At 42.4% G+C, this 15,103-nt stretch overlaps 1 protein-coding gene and 1 pseudogene across 1 annotated transcript; one reads left to right on the top strand and one right to left on the bottom strand.

The window, feature by feature from the left end:
* The first annotated feature begins 8,406 nt into the window (after positions 1-8,406).
* Positions 8,407-12,901, top strand: LOC108159476. The gene is made up of 3 exons (XM_017292803.2): positions 8,407-9,055; positions 9,922-10,839; positions 10,905-12,901. The coding sequence occupies exons 1-3, from the start codon at positions 8,721-8,723 to the stop codon at positions 11,872-11,874; spliced, it is 2,223 nt and encodes a 740-aa protein (XP_017148292.2). The 5' UTR covers positions 8,407-8,720; the 3' UTR covers positions 11,875-12,901.
* Positions 12,772-13,773, bottom strand: LOC117193107 (annotated as a pseudogene).
* Positions 13,774-15,103: the final 1,330 nt, after the last annotated feature.

Here is a 15,103-nt window from a genome sequence, read left to right as displayed (position 1 = left end):
TAAAACATCAAGACGGTTTGATAAAACGACCTATAACTAAAATTTGTCCATTAGCTGGAATTAAGTCAGAAGAGCAAGACTCAGGAATGATTCCAAAAGAGACCAGAAGTACGCGTAGTAGACCTCGAATGTCCAAGCTAGGACTGATGGCAGCATTTTTAATGCTTGTGTTATGTTGCCAAGTTTCAAATGCAAACATTGCTGCTAGAGGAACGGCGAAGTGGTCAATTGAAAAAATGAACAGTTCCACTTCGATATATTTGGACCCGATGGGGGATGTTGAAATAGTCGCCTCATCCTGGGATTTAATTGTTTATTATAACATGGACCCGTATTTCCAAATGTTAAAAAAGGGGAAAGAATTGATTGGGAAAATGAGAGTTGTGTGTGGTAAACTTTATACTTTTGAAGATCAATGCAATAATGTCTTAGATAATGCGGAAAGACAAATTGCAGACCTGGAGGAAAATAATAAACTTTTCATGACTCAGGATAATAAAAGAAAGAAGCGAGCACCATTTGAGTTTATGGGCTCACTTTATCATATATTATTTGGGATAATGGACGCCGAAGATAGGGAAACGTTGGAAGGAAATATGAAAAATTTATTAGAAAACCAACATAACCTAGATGATTTAATTAAAAAACAAACATCGGTGGTAGAATCGACGGTAAATATTCTCAAAAGAACTACCGATGAAATAAATTTGAACTTTAGAAGTATGAGCACTAGAGTAGAAAACATAACGGAAGCATTAAAGGAAAGTTTCTATGTGTACAAAGAATCCATAAATTTCTTTATGGTAACAAAGCAACTAAGCTCCTTGATTGAAGAGTGCGATAAAATTCAATCAGCAGTTATTAATCTACTGATAGATATTAATCATGGTAGACTAAATCCAAAAATTTTAATACCTATACAATTAAAGGGAGAAATAGCAAAAATAAAAGATAACTTACTAGAAACATTGGTGCTTCCAGGAAAAAGAACAGGAACAGAATTGAAGGAAATTTACAGCCTATTAACAGCGAAAGGAATTTTTGTTGATAACAAATTAATTCTGAACGTGAAGATTCCCCTGTTTGGTAGACACGCATCCCATTTGTTTAGGATAATTCCAATGCCAGTTGAGCATGAACAAGAATTAGTCAAGGTAGATTTGAGCTCCAGGTATTTAGTATATAATTTCGAAATTGATTCCTATCATTCGATGACTGAAACTACCTTGAACAAATGCCAAAAATGGCAAACGAATGGAAGAGTATGCGAAGGTAATTGGCCTTGGAGCAATGCCAATTTATTTATTTATTTATTAAATTAACAAATTATCTGTTAATAATGGTACTTAGATTAAAGGCGGAAAAAGATAAGTTAAAAGTTAGCTAAATTTAAATGATTATAAATATTGCATGCAATTAGTTTAAGAGACAGTTCAGGGGATAGGGTTAAAAATTGCTTTTGCACGGATTCAATAACAGCCTGCTGCTCTTTATACTGCGGGCTCCACACACAAGAACAATACTCCAATATAGGACGTACTAACGAGATGTACAGTTGTTTCGTAACGTACGGGTCGTCAAACTCCTTGGACCAACGCTTGATGAACGCTAAAACACCCTTAGCTTTATTTACAGTTGCAGCTATATGGGTGTTGAAACACAACTTATGATCAAAAAGGACTCCGAGGTCATTTGAACTCGAAATTCGCTCAAGGACATGATTTCCTAGAACATATGAGACAAAATGAGGAGCGCGACGGTAAAATGTCATAAGTTTGCATTTGGAAAGGTTCAGAAAAAGAAGATTAGTTGAACACCACAATAGTAGTTCACTTAGATCAAGTTGAATGCGTGTGTGAAAATACCAATCAGAGTAAGAAAGACAGATTTTGACATCATCAGCATACATTAGTGTAGTAGAGTATGTTATAACTTGAGGAAGGCCGTTCACAAATAAAATAAACAGAAGCGGGCCCAGATGACTTCCCTGTGGCACACCTGAAGTAACATTAACAGTATTTGACAACACGTTAGAAAACAAAACACGTTGAGTACGGTTAGAGATATAGGACAAAATCCAATCTAGAAGGTTCGTTGGGAACCCTAATAAAGAGAGCTTTTGAATAAGCAGAGCATGGTTCACAGAATCGAATGCCTTGCTGAAGTCCGTAAAAACTACATCCGTCTGCAAACCAATTTGAAAACCCCGGTGGATTAGGTTAGAAAACTCAAGAAGGTTAGTCGATGTTGAACGATGTCTGAAAAAACCGTGTTGCGACGGAGATATCAAGCTGCAACAAAGATGTTGCAGTTGCCGGGTGACCAGGAACTCAAGAAGCTTCGGGATGGCGGAAAGCTTTGCGATACCACGATAGTTTTCAATGTTTGATCTTGAACCTTTTTTGTGAAGCGGAATGATGTAGGACTCATTCCAAATTACTGGGAGACAAGACTGTTCCAAGGAGAGGTTGAAGAGAAAGGTCAAGGGCTTGCAAAGGGACTGGGCACAGTGTTTTAAGATGCAACTTGGTACCTTATCTGGACCCGCAGAAAACGATATGTCCATAGATGACAAACCTTCCAGAACAACGCTTTCCTCGAAAAAGGGCAGAAAAATGCTGTTAGCTTGAGGTAGCTGGTACGGATACGGAGTGGATGCGTTGTAAATATGAGACGAGTACGTTGTTTGGAAAAAGTTAGCGAATAAATTTGCAATACCAACAGCAGAAGCTTCTGTTTTGTTCTGGTAATGAAGGGACGGAGGAAAAACGTTTGACTTGCGCTTAGAATTAACGAACGAATAGAATTTTTTAGGATCACTACGAAAGTTACTACTACATTGTGAAAGGTAATGATTATAACACTGACTATTGACGGCAAGGAACAGAGAGCGAGCGGAGGAGTATAGAGCTAAGGCCAACGTGGAGCCCGACTTCTGGTACTTTTTATAGAGCCGGGATTTATTATTTTTTAAGTATGACCAATACTTGGAGAACCAGGGAGGCTTGGACGATACAGGTACAGTGATATCTGGAACAAACGTATTAAGGGCGGAGTAAATAGAACTATAAAACGAGTTAACAGTTGCATCTATGTTCGGTAATGAATAAAGAAACGACCAATCAACACGCGAGAGATGTAGATCTAAATCAATAAAGTTTGTTTTGCGAAAACACTTTATGTGACAAGGAGCCATGGAACTGTCAGCACCTCCAGATTGTGTACACTCCAGTGATATCAACAAAGTTGGATGGTAAGGATCTTCAGGGAGAGATATTGGGCTTGCTCTAGATACAGTAGCAAGAGAACCATCGTTAACAAAGACGAGGTCAAGAAGTCTGTCCCTAATGTTTTTAACGGTATTAATTTGGACAAGGGAAATATCCGTTAGCCCATTGATAAAGTCATTATGGCAATTGGGAAACAACAGGTTAGCGTCATCACAAGGCAGCCAAGAAAGAAATGGGAGGTTAAAGTCCCCCATGACAATAATTCGATCATTGCACCCTAATGTAGAAACAACATTATTAATTGCTGAAAGGTGGTGTAAGTAAAGCTCATCATCAGACCTGGGAGGAATGTAAGAGCAGGTTAAATAGAAAAATGCGGAGCCAACACGAACTTTGACTGCAACAAATTCAATTCCATGAATGTTGTTGAATGGGAATAACTCAGATGAGAAAACAGATTTAACTGCAATCAGAACCCCACCTGCAAAAGATGGGCGGTCCATTCTATAAATAGTGTAACTATCAATGAAAATTTCGTGATCATTCGTGATTGATATATATCAACAGGCGAAGTGTTAAGTTTAGCGGCAAGATGTTGTTAAACATCCTCCGTTGTAGCCTCAGGAATAAGACGAGAAACAAATATTGCTTTCCGAGGGACCACTGCTTTAAGTTGAAGTCCCGAGCGAGATCGAGATGGTGGAGCCACTCCTAAAAGAGATCTCGGTACAAGAGCAGAGGAATTGGCAGCAATGGCTGTAGCAGGAATTGGAGTAGGAATTGGAGCAGGAATTGGAGCAGGAATTGGAGAAGGAATTGGCAAGACGTCGTCAGCAACCAGCACACCCGCACTAGGAGCACTCACCGCGTCAGAAGTGACGGCCACAGAAACTGCAGGGATGGGATTGATGCTGTTGGGGAGTTGGGTGCTCGAAGGAAGCACATTGCTCGGTGTAAGGAACTCCGGAGCCACCGTTGGCGGATTTACAGACAACGGCGTGTTATGACTACACGGAAATGCTTCCGATGGATGAAGGTGGGAGGCAGGCGTACCAATCGGATTAGGTTGCAAGAGATTGGTATCATTATGCGGAATTTTCCGTCTAGGCGATTCGCTCAAGAGTTTGAGCCCAAGAAACTGTGATTCAAGGGCAAGAAATTTCTCGTTGAGAGCCACAAATTGTTTCCGGACATCCAGAAACCCAGTTCGAGTCTGTCTCATAAATGTGCGCATTTCGGCCTCAATCTCCCGACAAGCCAGACATGACCAAGACAGGCCCATGCGTTTCGAGATCAGATCATTCAGCCGGCCAAAATTTCCACCACCAGCACATTTTATGTGGGCAAAATTGTCGCACAGCCAGCAGCTAAGAAATGAATCACCAATGATAACACCACCGAATTCACATTTCTTTGCACTGCAAACAATTGCCATTATGGACAGTAGAAGAATCACTGTGCACGAATAAAAGAAGAACGGAGTGAGATAGCAGGTAAAGTAGGAGAGCAGACAGCAGAGCGAGCCAGACAATCAGCTGCAGCGGCAATAATTCAAAGCAGATGATCCAACGAAGTGCAGAAAACGAGCAGTAAACTCACCAAAGCAGAGACACAAAAGAAAAGTCCACAGAGAGGGAGAGTATAGGCAATCTAGAGAGAGTGAGAGCAACAATGCGAGCAGCCCGCTTATGCTCACGAGAGAGTGTGGGCGATGCAAACGCTGATGCGCGAGAACAGTGCACACCGAAGAAGCGACAACGAAAAGCAGACTGGGCAAAAAAACAATAACAAATTGCCTGCACGAGTCCGATGTGTAACGTTGCAATATTGAATTTATATTAAACACTTGTTTACAAACAAAACACTGGTGGTTAACACAAGGTAGAATCAAATTAAAGAGATGCGATAATAAATCAAAACAAAGACACAACAATGTTGTATGATATTTAGGCAAAGGGCGGAGAATGCGGGAGCAAGAAAAAAACACAACCGGCTTAAGCAAGAGCTAGAAGCGAATGCAGAATGATAATGCTTGTGAGATAGCTCCTTTCAAACCAAAGGGTAATTCAAATTGCGTTTATAGGAAGATAGCAGAGACAAGGTCATTTTGGGTCGAATTAGAAAGACAGGGTAGTTGGATCTTCAAAGTTCCAGTAAACACTAATGCTAGAATTCAATGTAGTAACTCAAATCAAGAACTAATAGATCTTCCGCAACAAGGAATTTTAACAATAATACATGGTTGTACTGTGCGAACCGATGATAAAATACTAGTACCTCATCACAGTATTCAAACAGAAAGCTACGAGCCAATTTCATCCTTTTATATAAGTAATATAAGCAAAATACCAAAAATTGTTTGGAATCCATTAACAGTACCATTAATTAACCATACAGAAGAAATGGATAAGTTAAGAAACGAAATAAAATTGTTAAAGGAAGGTCATCATGACTTAAAAGGACTTAAGTTCCATCATGTATCTGGACATGCGGCCTTGATTATCGGAATCATAATAATGATAATATTAATAATCTATGCCATAAGAAGAATTAAAGTAGCACGAAAACTGCAAACGATAGCACTTCCCTACCCACTGTAATTGACTGTAAATGATTATCTGTACTTGTAATTATAGCTATAAAGAAAATGTACACAAAAAGGTTCACAAGAATCCAAATACAAACAATGCCACTTTCGGCCCTTTGCAGAATGTTCAAACATGAACATATTATCGTCAATGTTTAAATAAAAATAGATTATTGTACACATAAACTCATGTAACAACACCGATCTCTAAAGAAATAACATAAAGTAGACAAGTTATGACTGCACTGGTGTAAACAGAGATCTGTAACCCATTAATTCGACAACAAAACACAAGTGGAGAAAACACTTAACAAATGCGGTCCTAAAATAAAACTAATGTAAGCATGTACTCACCCTCAGTAAAGTGTATCCTCTGCGTAGGTCTAACGATAATTATAGACTACCAAATTGTACTTCCTACCTCATTGTCAAATCACATATAAGGCTCTGATTTTAAGAATAAAATTCAGTTTGAATTTACAACTCAACTCGCAAATGTCTAGACTTTTCTTTTAAGGTCTTAACATTAGAATATAGAAAATTGATTTTGGTTGGTAACTACTCTCCTCTGAACCAGAGTTTCACCCTGCCAGTGGGTACACGTTCCCCCGATGCTCTATCCCTTCGCGTAATCCGAACTACATATCTCCTCAATCTTACTCTAGTAGACTACTATTAGTAAACCTCCCATCCTTAGTTAACCGTAGAAAAATGCTTGGTGTGATATTTATGCACAACTTGATCAGGGGTGACATAGACATCCCTGATCTGCTGAGCCGCATAAACTTCACGATTCCTATTAGACTGACTAGAAATTTTATACCGTTGTTCCTTCCACTTTGTAGATCGAATTATTCCTTGCATGAACCGTTTAGGGTCTTATGCTCGGATTATAATTCCCTCTACCATATTATATCCACCACTAATTCTCTTCCTCTTTTTAAATTATTAATCCTTACACACCTTTCTATTAATTAGTAACTGTAGTGGTATTTGTACTTTGATTGCATGCTTAGTTTCTAAGTAAGTTTAGTACTAATTTTCCTCGAATGTTAGTCTAATAGCTATGTATCTTTCTTGCATGTTCGCGTTTGGTTCGGCTACGCACCGCGCGTCATGCGGCAGCGCCCCTCGGTCGGTTGGGCGGGAGGAGGGCTGCGTTTTGCCTGGGATCCGCGCGTAACAGCCTTCTGCTGGTGTCACACGGGCCACTTGACGGTGCAGTAACTGCATCGCCTCTTGAAAGATGCAGTCATTGCATGTCAACGTCCACATTGGCCAAAAATTGGGATATCCGAGGTTACAAGCTCCGCTAGCTGTTCCTCCGAGTAGTGCCCGGGGATCCCAAAAATTAACCCTGCTTTTTGGACGAAGTGCCTAAAGATTCGGGTTGAGTACCCTTGAGCAGCGAAAACACTGTTTTCCACTAGCCCGTTTGCACACTCCGCCGACCCGCACACAATCTTGCACCTGCCATAGCCCATTCTAGCAACCTCCTCGATATCGCTAATGCCCTGTTTCAGCAGCAGATCGGATAGATCAAACTGGTTTATAGCAATTCTGGCATTATTCTCACTCATTTTGTCGATACAAACAATGTGTGGGCCTTTATGCCCCTCATAATACTTGTTAACGATGATTTTGCGGTTATTTCCGTTTTTCGTACTCACGGAAGCCACACAAACCGCGTCAGTCTTCTCTCTCTCTTTCGTCGTAGAAATGTTTGACACGTTTGTCGACACGTTCGTCGACAAGTTTGGTTTCTTGCACAGCAGTTTGGCCATCCTTGTCTTTCCTATGCTTGCCATGCTTCTCAGGGTCCAGACGGAGTTCCAAGAGCCGTTTTAAGACTTATTCCGGAACGCCATGCAGTAAATTCCAGGTTTTTCGACTTAATTGATGAAGCTTTGGGAATTTCTTCGCGCCGTCTTCGTAGGCGTGGGAGGCGCCCCCAGAAGCTTCGGAAAATGTCTTTTTGATTAAAACTATCAGCGAACGTCTTGAAATATGTTAATTTTTTCCTTCCGCAAACAATTTTAGGTACGCGCCATCACATAAAACACTTATTACGGTAACAAAAATTCACACACACCGTCCAGTTTGGCGCGTATCAAAACAGCTGGGCCACAAATAATATATATCGATTGAGCTTCGAAGTTTCGATAGTATCATACTATTCTTTAAAAAAATCATCTTTAAGATGATTTAATTTTATTTTCTTGGGTTAAATACTAGACAGTGATTATCTACAGCTGTACTTTAGCACCATGCTTTTAGAGCGTCTTCAATGTGTTTTAGAACATTTCAGACGGAACAATCGGTAGTATCGATAGTAATAGTAGGGGTATCATAAAAAGAATTTTATATTATTTAAAGTAAAGATCAAAGAGTTATTCGTATGGAAACGAAAAAAAATGCAGTAAGTATAAAGATTTATCTGTTGGAAAGTTTTCCGTATACGAAGTGGTACTAAACTTAAGTTATTGAAAACTCCGCCAAATAATGTACAAATAAATCATACATCGACACCCCGATAACATTTCATACCATCGCACTATCGATTGTTCAATACGCGTTCAATATTCGCATAATATATATAATGTAATTATATATATTAAATTATACTACTTTATTTCGTATTATTCATAAACATCCGTCGGTCCGGTCAGCTATATGCAAAAATTGCCGAAGCCAGAGGAAAGGTGGAAGTTTTGCATGCGCACTAGACACCTTGTCAACGCTAATTCGTTTTTGTTGGACCCACACCAACGAACCAGTCAGTGGCGAAGGAACGAAGAAAGCTGAAGAAACCCAGACAGGACCAGAGAAGAAGGAAGAAAACGCAAAATAAACAGCAGTGCGGACAACGAGAAGAAAGCCATCGCATCGCCTTGTCGATTACAATGGCTAATATGATTGGCAACAGCCAAAACTCCAGCGCCAACAACAGCAGCAGCAACCAGAGCAATAGCGCCAACTACACTTACAAAAACCACAACAGTGTGAGTGTGGACAGCGGAAACAGCAGCGGCGAGGCGCGACTTCGCGATGTCTGCAACATGCTCAACCCCGGGCCCAGCAGCCACTACATGATACCAACAGGTGGCTGCTCGTACGATCACATCATTGCGCTGATGCGGGACCTCGACCTGCAGGACGACGGAATTGTCCTGAACGCCAAAATCAAGACCATCGAAACGGACTTCTGCAGCATTGTGCACGACGAATCGATGCTGTGGTATGTGTCTTATTTGCCTAGTATGCTTGTGTGTGTGAATTGGTGGCCCATTGATGATTAATAATATTATAAGTAGTATGTATGGTTTTGTTGTTGGTGTTTTTTTCCCGCATATACATACGTAAATGTACATATGTATGTATGCTTGTATCATATGTATGTACAGGGCGTCGCAAAAGAATACGCCTAGTGTAAGACAAGCGACCAAAAAAGCTGTTAAGATGTATGATTGCATGCATGAGTGCAGGTCATACGTGTGTCGGCCAAGCTTATTATCACAAAATTCATATTTTTGCATGCCTCAAGATTTCGCTATTTGGGGAGGCACTTGATTCGGTGTGGTTTCACAGGAGTCGGCACCCAGAATGAGGTTACACCAGCTCTAATAGACGGCCGTACAGACAGACAGTCAGGCTGACATGGCTATATCGACTCGGTTGTTGATGCCCACCAAGAATAATATCATATACGTTATGAAGTCGGAAATTTTCCTTCTTGCTCTTAATAGACCCCTTTATGAAACACACGTATTTTGATTTTTGTAGTGATTGAAAATACGATCAATATTAGAATACCATACACTTCTGAGATGCACTGTATATACTACTGATATGTCAGCGCGCAAGTCGTTGTTTGTTTGCAGCGTGTCTTAAAAATGTACAACTTTTCATATAATTAATCGATGTGCGAGAAGCCTCTTGCCATTGAAATAGTTCAAATTGAACATTTTCTACGCCGTTTGCTTATCAAATAATGTTTGTTTCACGAGAAACTGAAGTTATGATACCGTTTTTATATATACATATGTATGTACATATATTATAAGCATATGTTCATGACTTTTCATTTGTATTACTCATACACAGCGAATCCATGGAGTATATGAACAGCAAGGCACTCGCGGATGGCGATACAGCGCTGAAGTTTGCCCTGCTATTCTCGTCGCGGACCTTCGATGCCCTGGCCATGAATTCGACCAAGGTGCGCAGCTCCATGCTCAAGATCCTAGAGACAAACTTCATTAATGCGGATGCGTATCGGCTGCGCGACAAGAATCGTCTGTACAACTCGATCACGCTGCTGGGCGAGTACTACCATCGGGTGCGGCTGGTGGACAACGCTCCCATTACCATACTGGGCGAATCGCTGCTGAATCTGCTGACGCGCGAGCTGAACGACACCTCGGTGGTGATCAATACACGCCTGGCCCGTCTCGTTCTCTCACAGATCACGCTCAACGGGGAGATAATGCGCAAGCGCCACACGGCGGATATCAACCAGCTGCTGTTCCACATCAGACGACACCTGATCATGCAGCCCGCGCTGACGGCCAAGGTTAAGGCCATGCTCCTCATGGTCCTGGACCTGTTCTACAGTCACTTCAAGAACGTGGGACTCGACCTGGAGGCCATGTATACCAACTATTTGGTTGTGGAGGAGGGCGAAGATCATGGCGCCAATAACAATGGCTCCAGTGCACAAAATTCCGCTGAAGAGAACGGCTCCAGTGCCAATACCTCCGTCCAGGACCAGGAAACGTACGAGGGTAAAGCCACGACTAAAAAATGGAGCGAGCAGGTCTGCGAGGACTCCTTCTGCGACATGGGCTATGGCGAGGCAGATCCGGGTGAACAAAAGTATCAAGAAAATGTAACAAATTCCTATCCTTCCAACACCGCCGCTGAGCCTGGCCCACGCCATGTACGCCGAGGCTATCAGCCGCGACAAGCACCAAGACCACTGAAGCTGCAGCAGCATCATCAACAACCTTCAGCTAACGTAGAGTACGTATATCGCACTGGAATCGCTTCCACTGTAATGCAATCATCTGTTTCGATTCCTCCGACAGCCCCCAGTCCGACCAATATCCCAGCGAAGACCGTGACAAGAGCAAGCCCCTGCCCAGCTGGCGAAAGACACGCTTCAATCGCAACCACGAAGGCAACCAGAGTAACGGTCGCTCGCGCGACCAACAGAGGCGCTACAGCGTAAGCTGCGACGACGACCAGCACAGCGTGCGCAGCGAAAGCGGAGGAAACTTACGCCTCTATACCATTCAAGACCGCAGGAAGCACTCGCAGGAGAGGCACGAGCGCAACATGAGCGGCGGTGCCAACTACAACAGCATTGTGAACTCCAATTGGGACCAACGCGACCGAGACGATCGCAGTGAGCGCTCCTACATGAGCAACTACGAACGTGGCAATAACTACAAGCGGGGCGGACGCTTCAATAATCGCAACACCTACGACAAACCGCCGCGTTTCCAGAAGCAGCAACAACAGCTCCAGCAGCATCCAGGCGGTCCCCTGAAGATACACAGCGATACTTGGCGCCGCACGAACACGGCCATTAACAGCTCCTATCAGGATGAGAACTGTGCGTTTAACTCAAACGGTCCGGAGTCAAACAGTCGCAGCTCGTCGAGGGCCCGCACCCTGCCACGACCAGCCAAGTCACAAATGGACAAACCCAATACGTATCGTTACAACCAGAGTCCTACTCGTGGAGGAGGAGCTGGGGGACCACGTAGCTTCCCCCGCTACAGCAGTCAGAGTAGTTTGGCCAGCGAGGCGTCCAGCACATTCGATCGACGCCAGCAAAATTCGCGGCATAATCCGCAGCACCAGCACCAACGACATCGCAACTTCACACGCCGCTCACAGCCGGACATCCATCAGCCGCAGAGCGAGGAAAACTGGGACCGCCGTGGGCAGGAACAGCCGCCGCCGGCACCCTCAGGCAAGGAGGAAAACGAGCTGGTGCGCAATGCACAACAAACCACCAAGTACATGAACTATCTGTCCGCGCAGAAATGAGACAGGCCTCCGGGATGGCGATCAACCCGGCGTCGGCGTCGGCGTCAAAAGGTGAAGGAAAAGCTGGCGAGCATGGAGGGATTATCATAAGTAAAATACATTTTATAAACTAATTATTTTAGTTTGTAAGTCTAAAGCAAGTTTTTGTCCACAACTTCCAAAACTACTTCGAAAGCTATTAACCCTGTTTACAATATTTTCAATTGTTCATTGAATTTGCTGTTATGTTTTCCAAATTAACTTGTGCAACTAGCTACGAGTAGACTGTTTTGTTTCCCGTCTAAACCTGAGCTCAAATGTCAAATTGTACCATACCCCCAATCTCTAGTCACCCTATTTTCGTCTTCAATCTGATCCGATCACAAGTAATTCTCAAATCCAAACAAAGGCTCAAGCAACACAAAACAACACACACGCATGCATGCATCATTACATTACACATCGGATCCAATCAACTTGTAAATATCAATATAGTATATACGAATGTCTTATCTATGACTATAGTCACACACCATACACACGCACACCCACACCCACAAACAGTCACACTCATTTTTAAATATATAAATATACAATTTGTTTAGAAACTAAGTACAAAAAGTCAAGGAATCAAGATAAATCCTATTTCTATTAAAAGCGAAGCCCAGTTGGATAAATGTTACACACACGTTGAGCATATTTTAGCTAAATATATACTTATACATATATATACTTAATGTCATGTTACTGTGCAGAATCATCAAATTTATTAAACAAAATAGACACATCATGCATACAACTAAAGCTATTTTTAAAGAACATTTTGTAAGGCCCTTTGTTGAAACAACAATGTCAGCCAGAAAGTAGAGGATAGTGAGGAATACGAATATGATTGTATAGTTACAACGTAGTCATATCTATAGCTAAAACCATGTTCGGGGATAACACAAAACAGTTCTCAGCATGCGTATATGATACAAACACTAATCGGAATACACATACATACGCTATGTTTAACAGATTTGAATATAATAAACTATTACATAAAGATGAAGTACGAATCGGGGTAGCAGGTTATCCAGCAACTGTATTATATTTTTATTTGGGTTATCTATCCATGCACAGTCAACACTGATTCACTCTACATATACGACACTGTACGAGAGGTTCTCGATTCATCTCACGATGGGGATGGAGATTCCACTTCTACGCGAAGTGTAACCACCAAGACTTCATAGCTAGATGTGTTCACCTCCTGTCCGCGGTGCGGAATGTACATGACCTTGTGGGAGGGATGCACTTTTCCCAGTCTCTTGATGCCTTCGTAAACGCCGAGTCCGGTGTACGTCACCTCGCCAATCTCGGAAAAACCTGTCGGTAGTGCGTTTGGGGGGTAACTGCCACTGGAACCAGGTACCCACTCGTGATCGCAGTCGGTCAACACCAGGACTTCCACCCCTTCGATAAGCCTATAGGAGCGGCAGTTCCAAGAGCCAAACGCTGCCTTCTTCTGGGGCGCATAGCTCGCTGGCAGCAGATCATCGTTGAAGTAGCCACGGGCTACATATGTGGGCAGACCATCCTCATCTGTGCCACACTGAATGGCACCTTCCGGTGCGTTGTATGCGTCCCGGGAACTGTTAATGTCGAGGTCCATAGGCACCCATTGAACATGCTGCTTTGGTGGCTCTTGGTCGTCGAGCTCCGTGCGCTCGGCGAAATTTAGATAAATTCGATGAATGCGGTTCCGATGGCAAGTGGCCCGGCACTGGGGACACTGTGAAATACATGGCCGCAACTGGCAGTGGAAAAAATAATGTCGTTTGCCCGGTAGAATTCGTTACAGATGCCCCACAGAACGTTCAGAGACGGAGAAGATTAATTCGGAGCTGTTTCGCCCTCCATGTCTCACAGAACAGTAACAAGTAACAGTCGAATCGGATCTGAAAGCGGGGTTCCTTAAATGTCACAATATTTTGATACTTTAATAATAATAATTAATGTTGATGAGAGCTTTGGGAAGCACCATACCGGTACGATGAAATCATGGCATGCAATACTATCGTCACTATACCATAAATGTATACTGTATGCTGATGAGCTTTCGTTCGGCGGAAAACAGCTGAAGGAAGTAAGAAGAAGAAATAAGCTGATTCAATAGGCGCTAGATTCAAACCTGTTTCAAAATTCTGTACAAAAAAGCATCTTTTTGATTGATATAACGGCAAATTTTCAAAACTACAGGAAAAAAATATAATCGGTCCGATAATCCGATCTTTAGGAGTGTAAACTTTTAATAGCACGGTTTTATTATATGTTCTTCTTTCTTGATCGTCGTATTCGAATGAATGTGTGTTGGCATATCGATACTTGTCGAGGACTAATATTCATATCTTACATTCGGGCAACCTGACTACAGATCGCCCACGATCTACACACTAAGGCATACAGTTGGTTAAACATTTCTTATTCGGTATTGTCTTACTTAACATACTATTTCATCGATTAACAACATGAGACCATGGTTTTATCCTTATACTCTACCCAGGGTTTAAGCCTTGCTGGTTCTAGTATACTTCGGAATGGCATTTGCGTCTACTGACAGTTCTCAATGTCGACAACCTCATAACGATCATTATCCAATACTCTATTGATCCTGTACGGTCCTCGATACTTTGGCGCGAACTTCTTATTGATCCCCGGTGTTGTGTCCACATGCCGGACTGCTACATAGTCACCAGGTTCATACTTTAATGGGGCTCTATGTTTATGGGCATACATCTTCTCATTTCTTTTCTGCGACAACCGTATGTTCTCACTTGCTATTTCTATTATATTTTCCAACTCTCTAAGTTCTGACGCTAACTTCTCCTCTAGGTATTCGGTTAATTCATCTACAACGGGTCCTTTCTGGGGTATTCCAAATAACAATGTGCTAGGTGTCTTTTTCGTACTGCTGTTAACGGAGTTATTAATGGCGTGCTCTACCTTGCTCAGCAACCTATACCAATCGGCTTGCTCAAGGGGCTCTGACAGTTTTCCTAACATAGGAGTAAGAACACGATTCACCCGCTCCACTTGGCCATTCGCCTGCGGTGCACCTGTAGCTACCTTAATGTGCTCTATCCCTCTCTCCTGCAGAAAACTACAGAACTCTAACGAGGTGAAACAGGTCCCACGATCTGATATTATCCTAGTAGGGCGACTATAGAAATCAAAATATTTACTTAAGGCATCATTCGCTTCCCGC

Source organism: Drosophila miranda (assembly GCF_003369915.1).
Source record: "Drosophila miranda strain MSH22 chromosome Y unlocalized genomic scaffold, D.miranda_PacBio2.1 Contig_Y2_pilon, whole genome shotgun sequence".
Classification (NCBI taxonomy): Eukaryota; Metazoa; Arthropoda; class Insecta; order Diptera; family Drosophilidae; genus Drosophila; species Drosophila miranda.
This window is presented reverse-complemented; position numbering and strand designations above follow the sequence as displayed.

Excerpts from the sequence above, each read along its gene's own strand:
- LOC108159476 (XM_017292803.2), top strand. The coding sequence starts at position 8,721 with ATGGCTAATATGATTGGCAACAGCCAAAACTCCAGCGCCAACAACAGC. Across the intron at positions 9,056-9,921 it reads CACGACGAATCGATGCTGTG|CGAATCCATGGAGTATATGA; the intron begins GTATGTGTCTTA and ends ACTCATACACAG. Across the intron at positions 10,840-10,904 it reads CAACCTTCAGCTAACGTAGA|CCCCCAGTCCGACCAATATC; the intron begins GTACGTATATCG and ends TTCCTCCGACAG.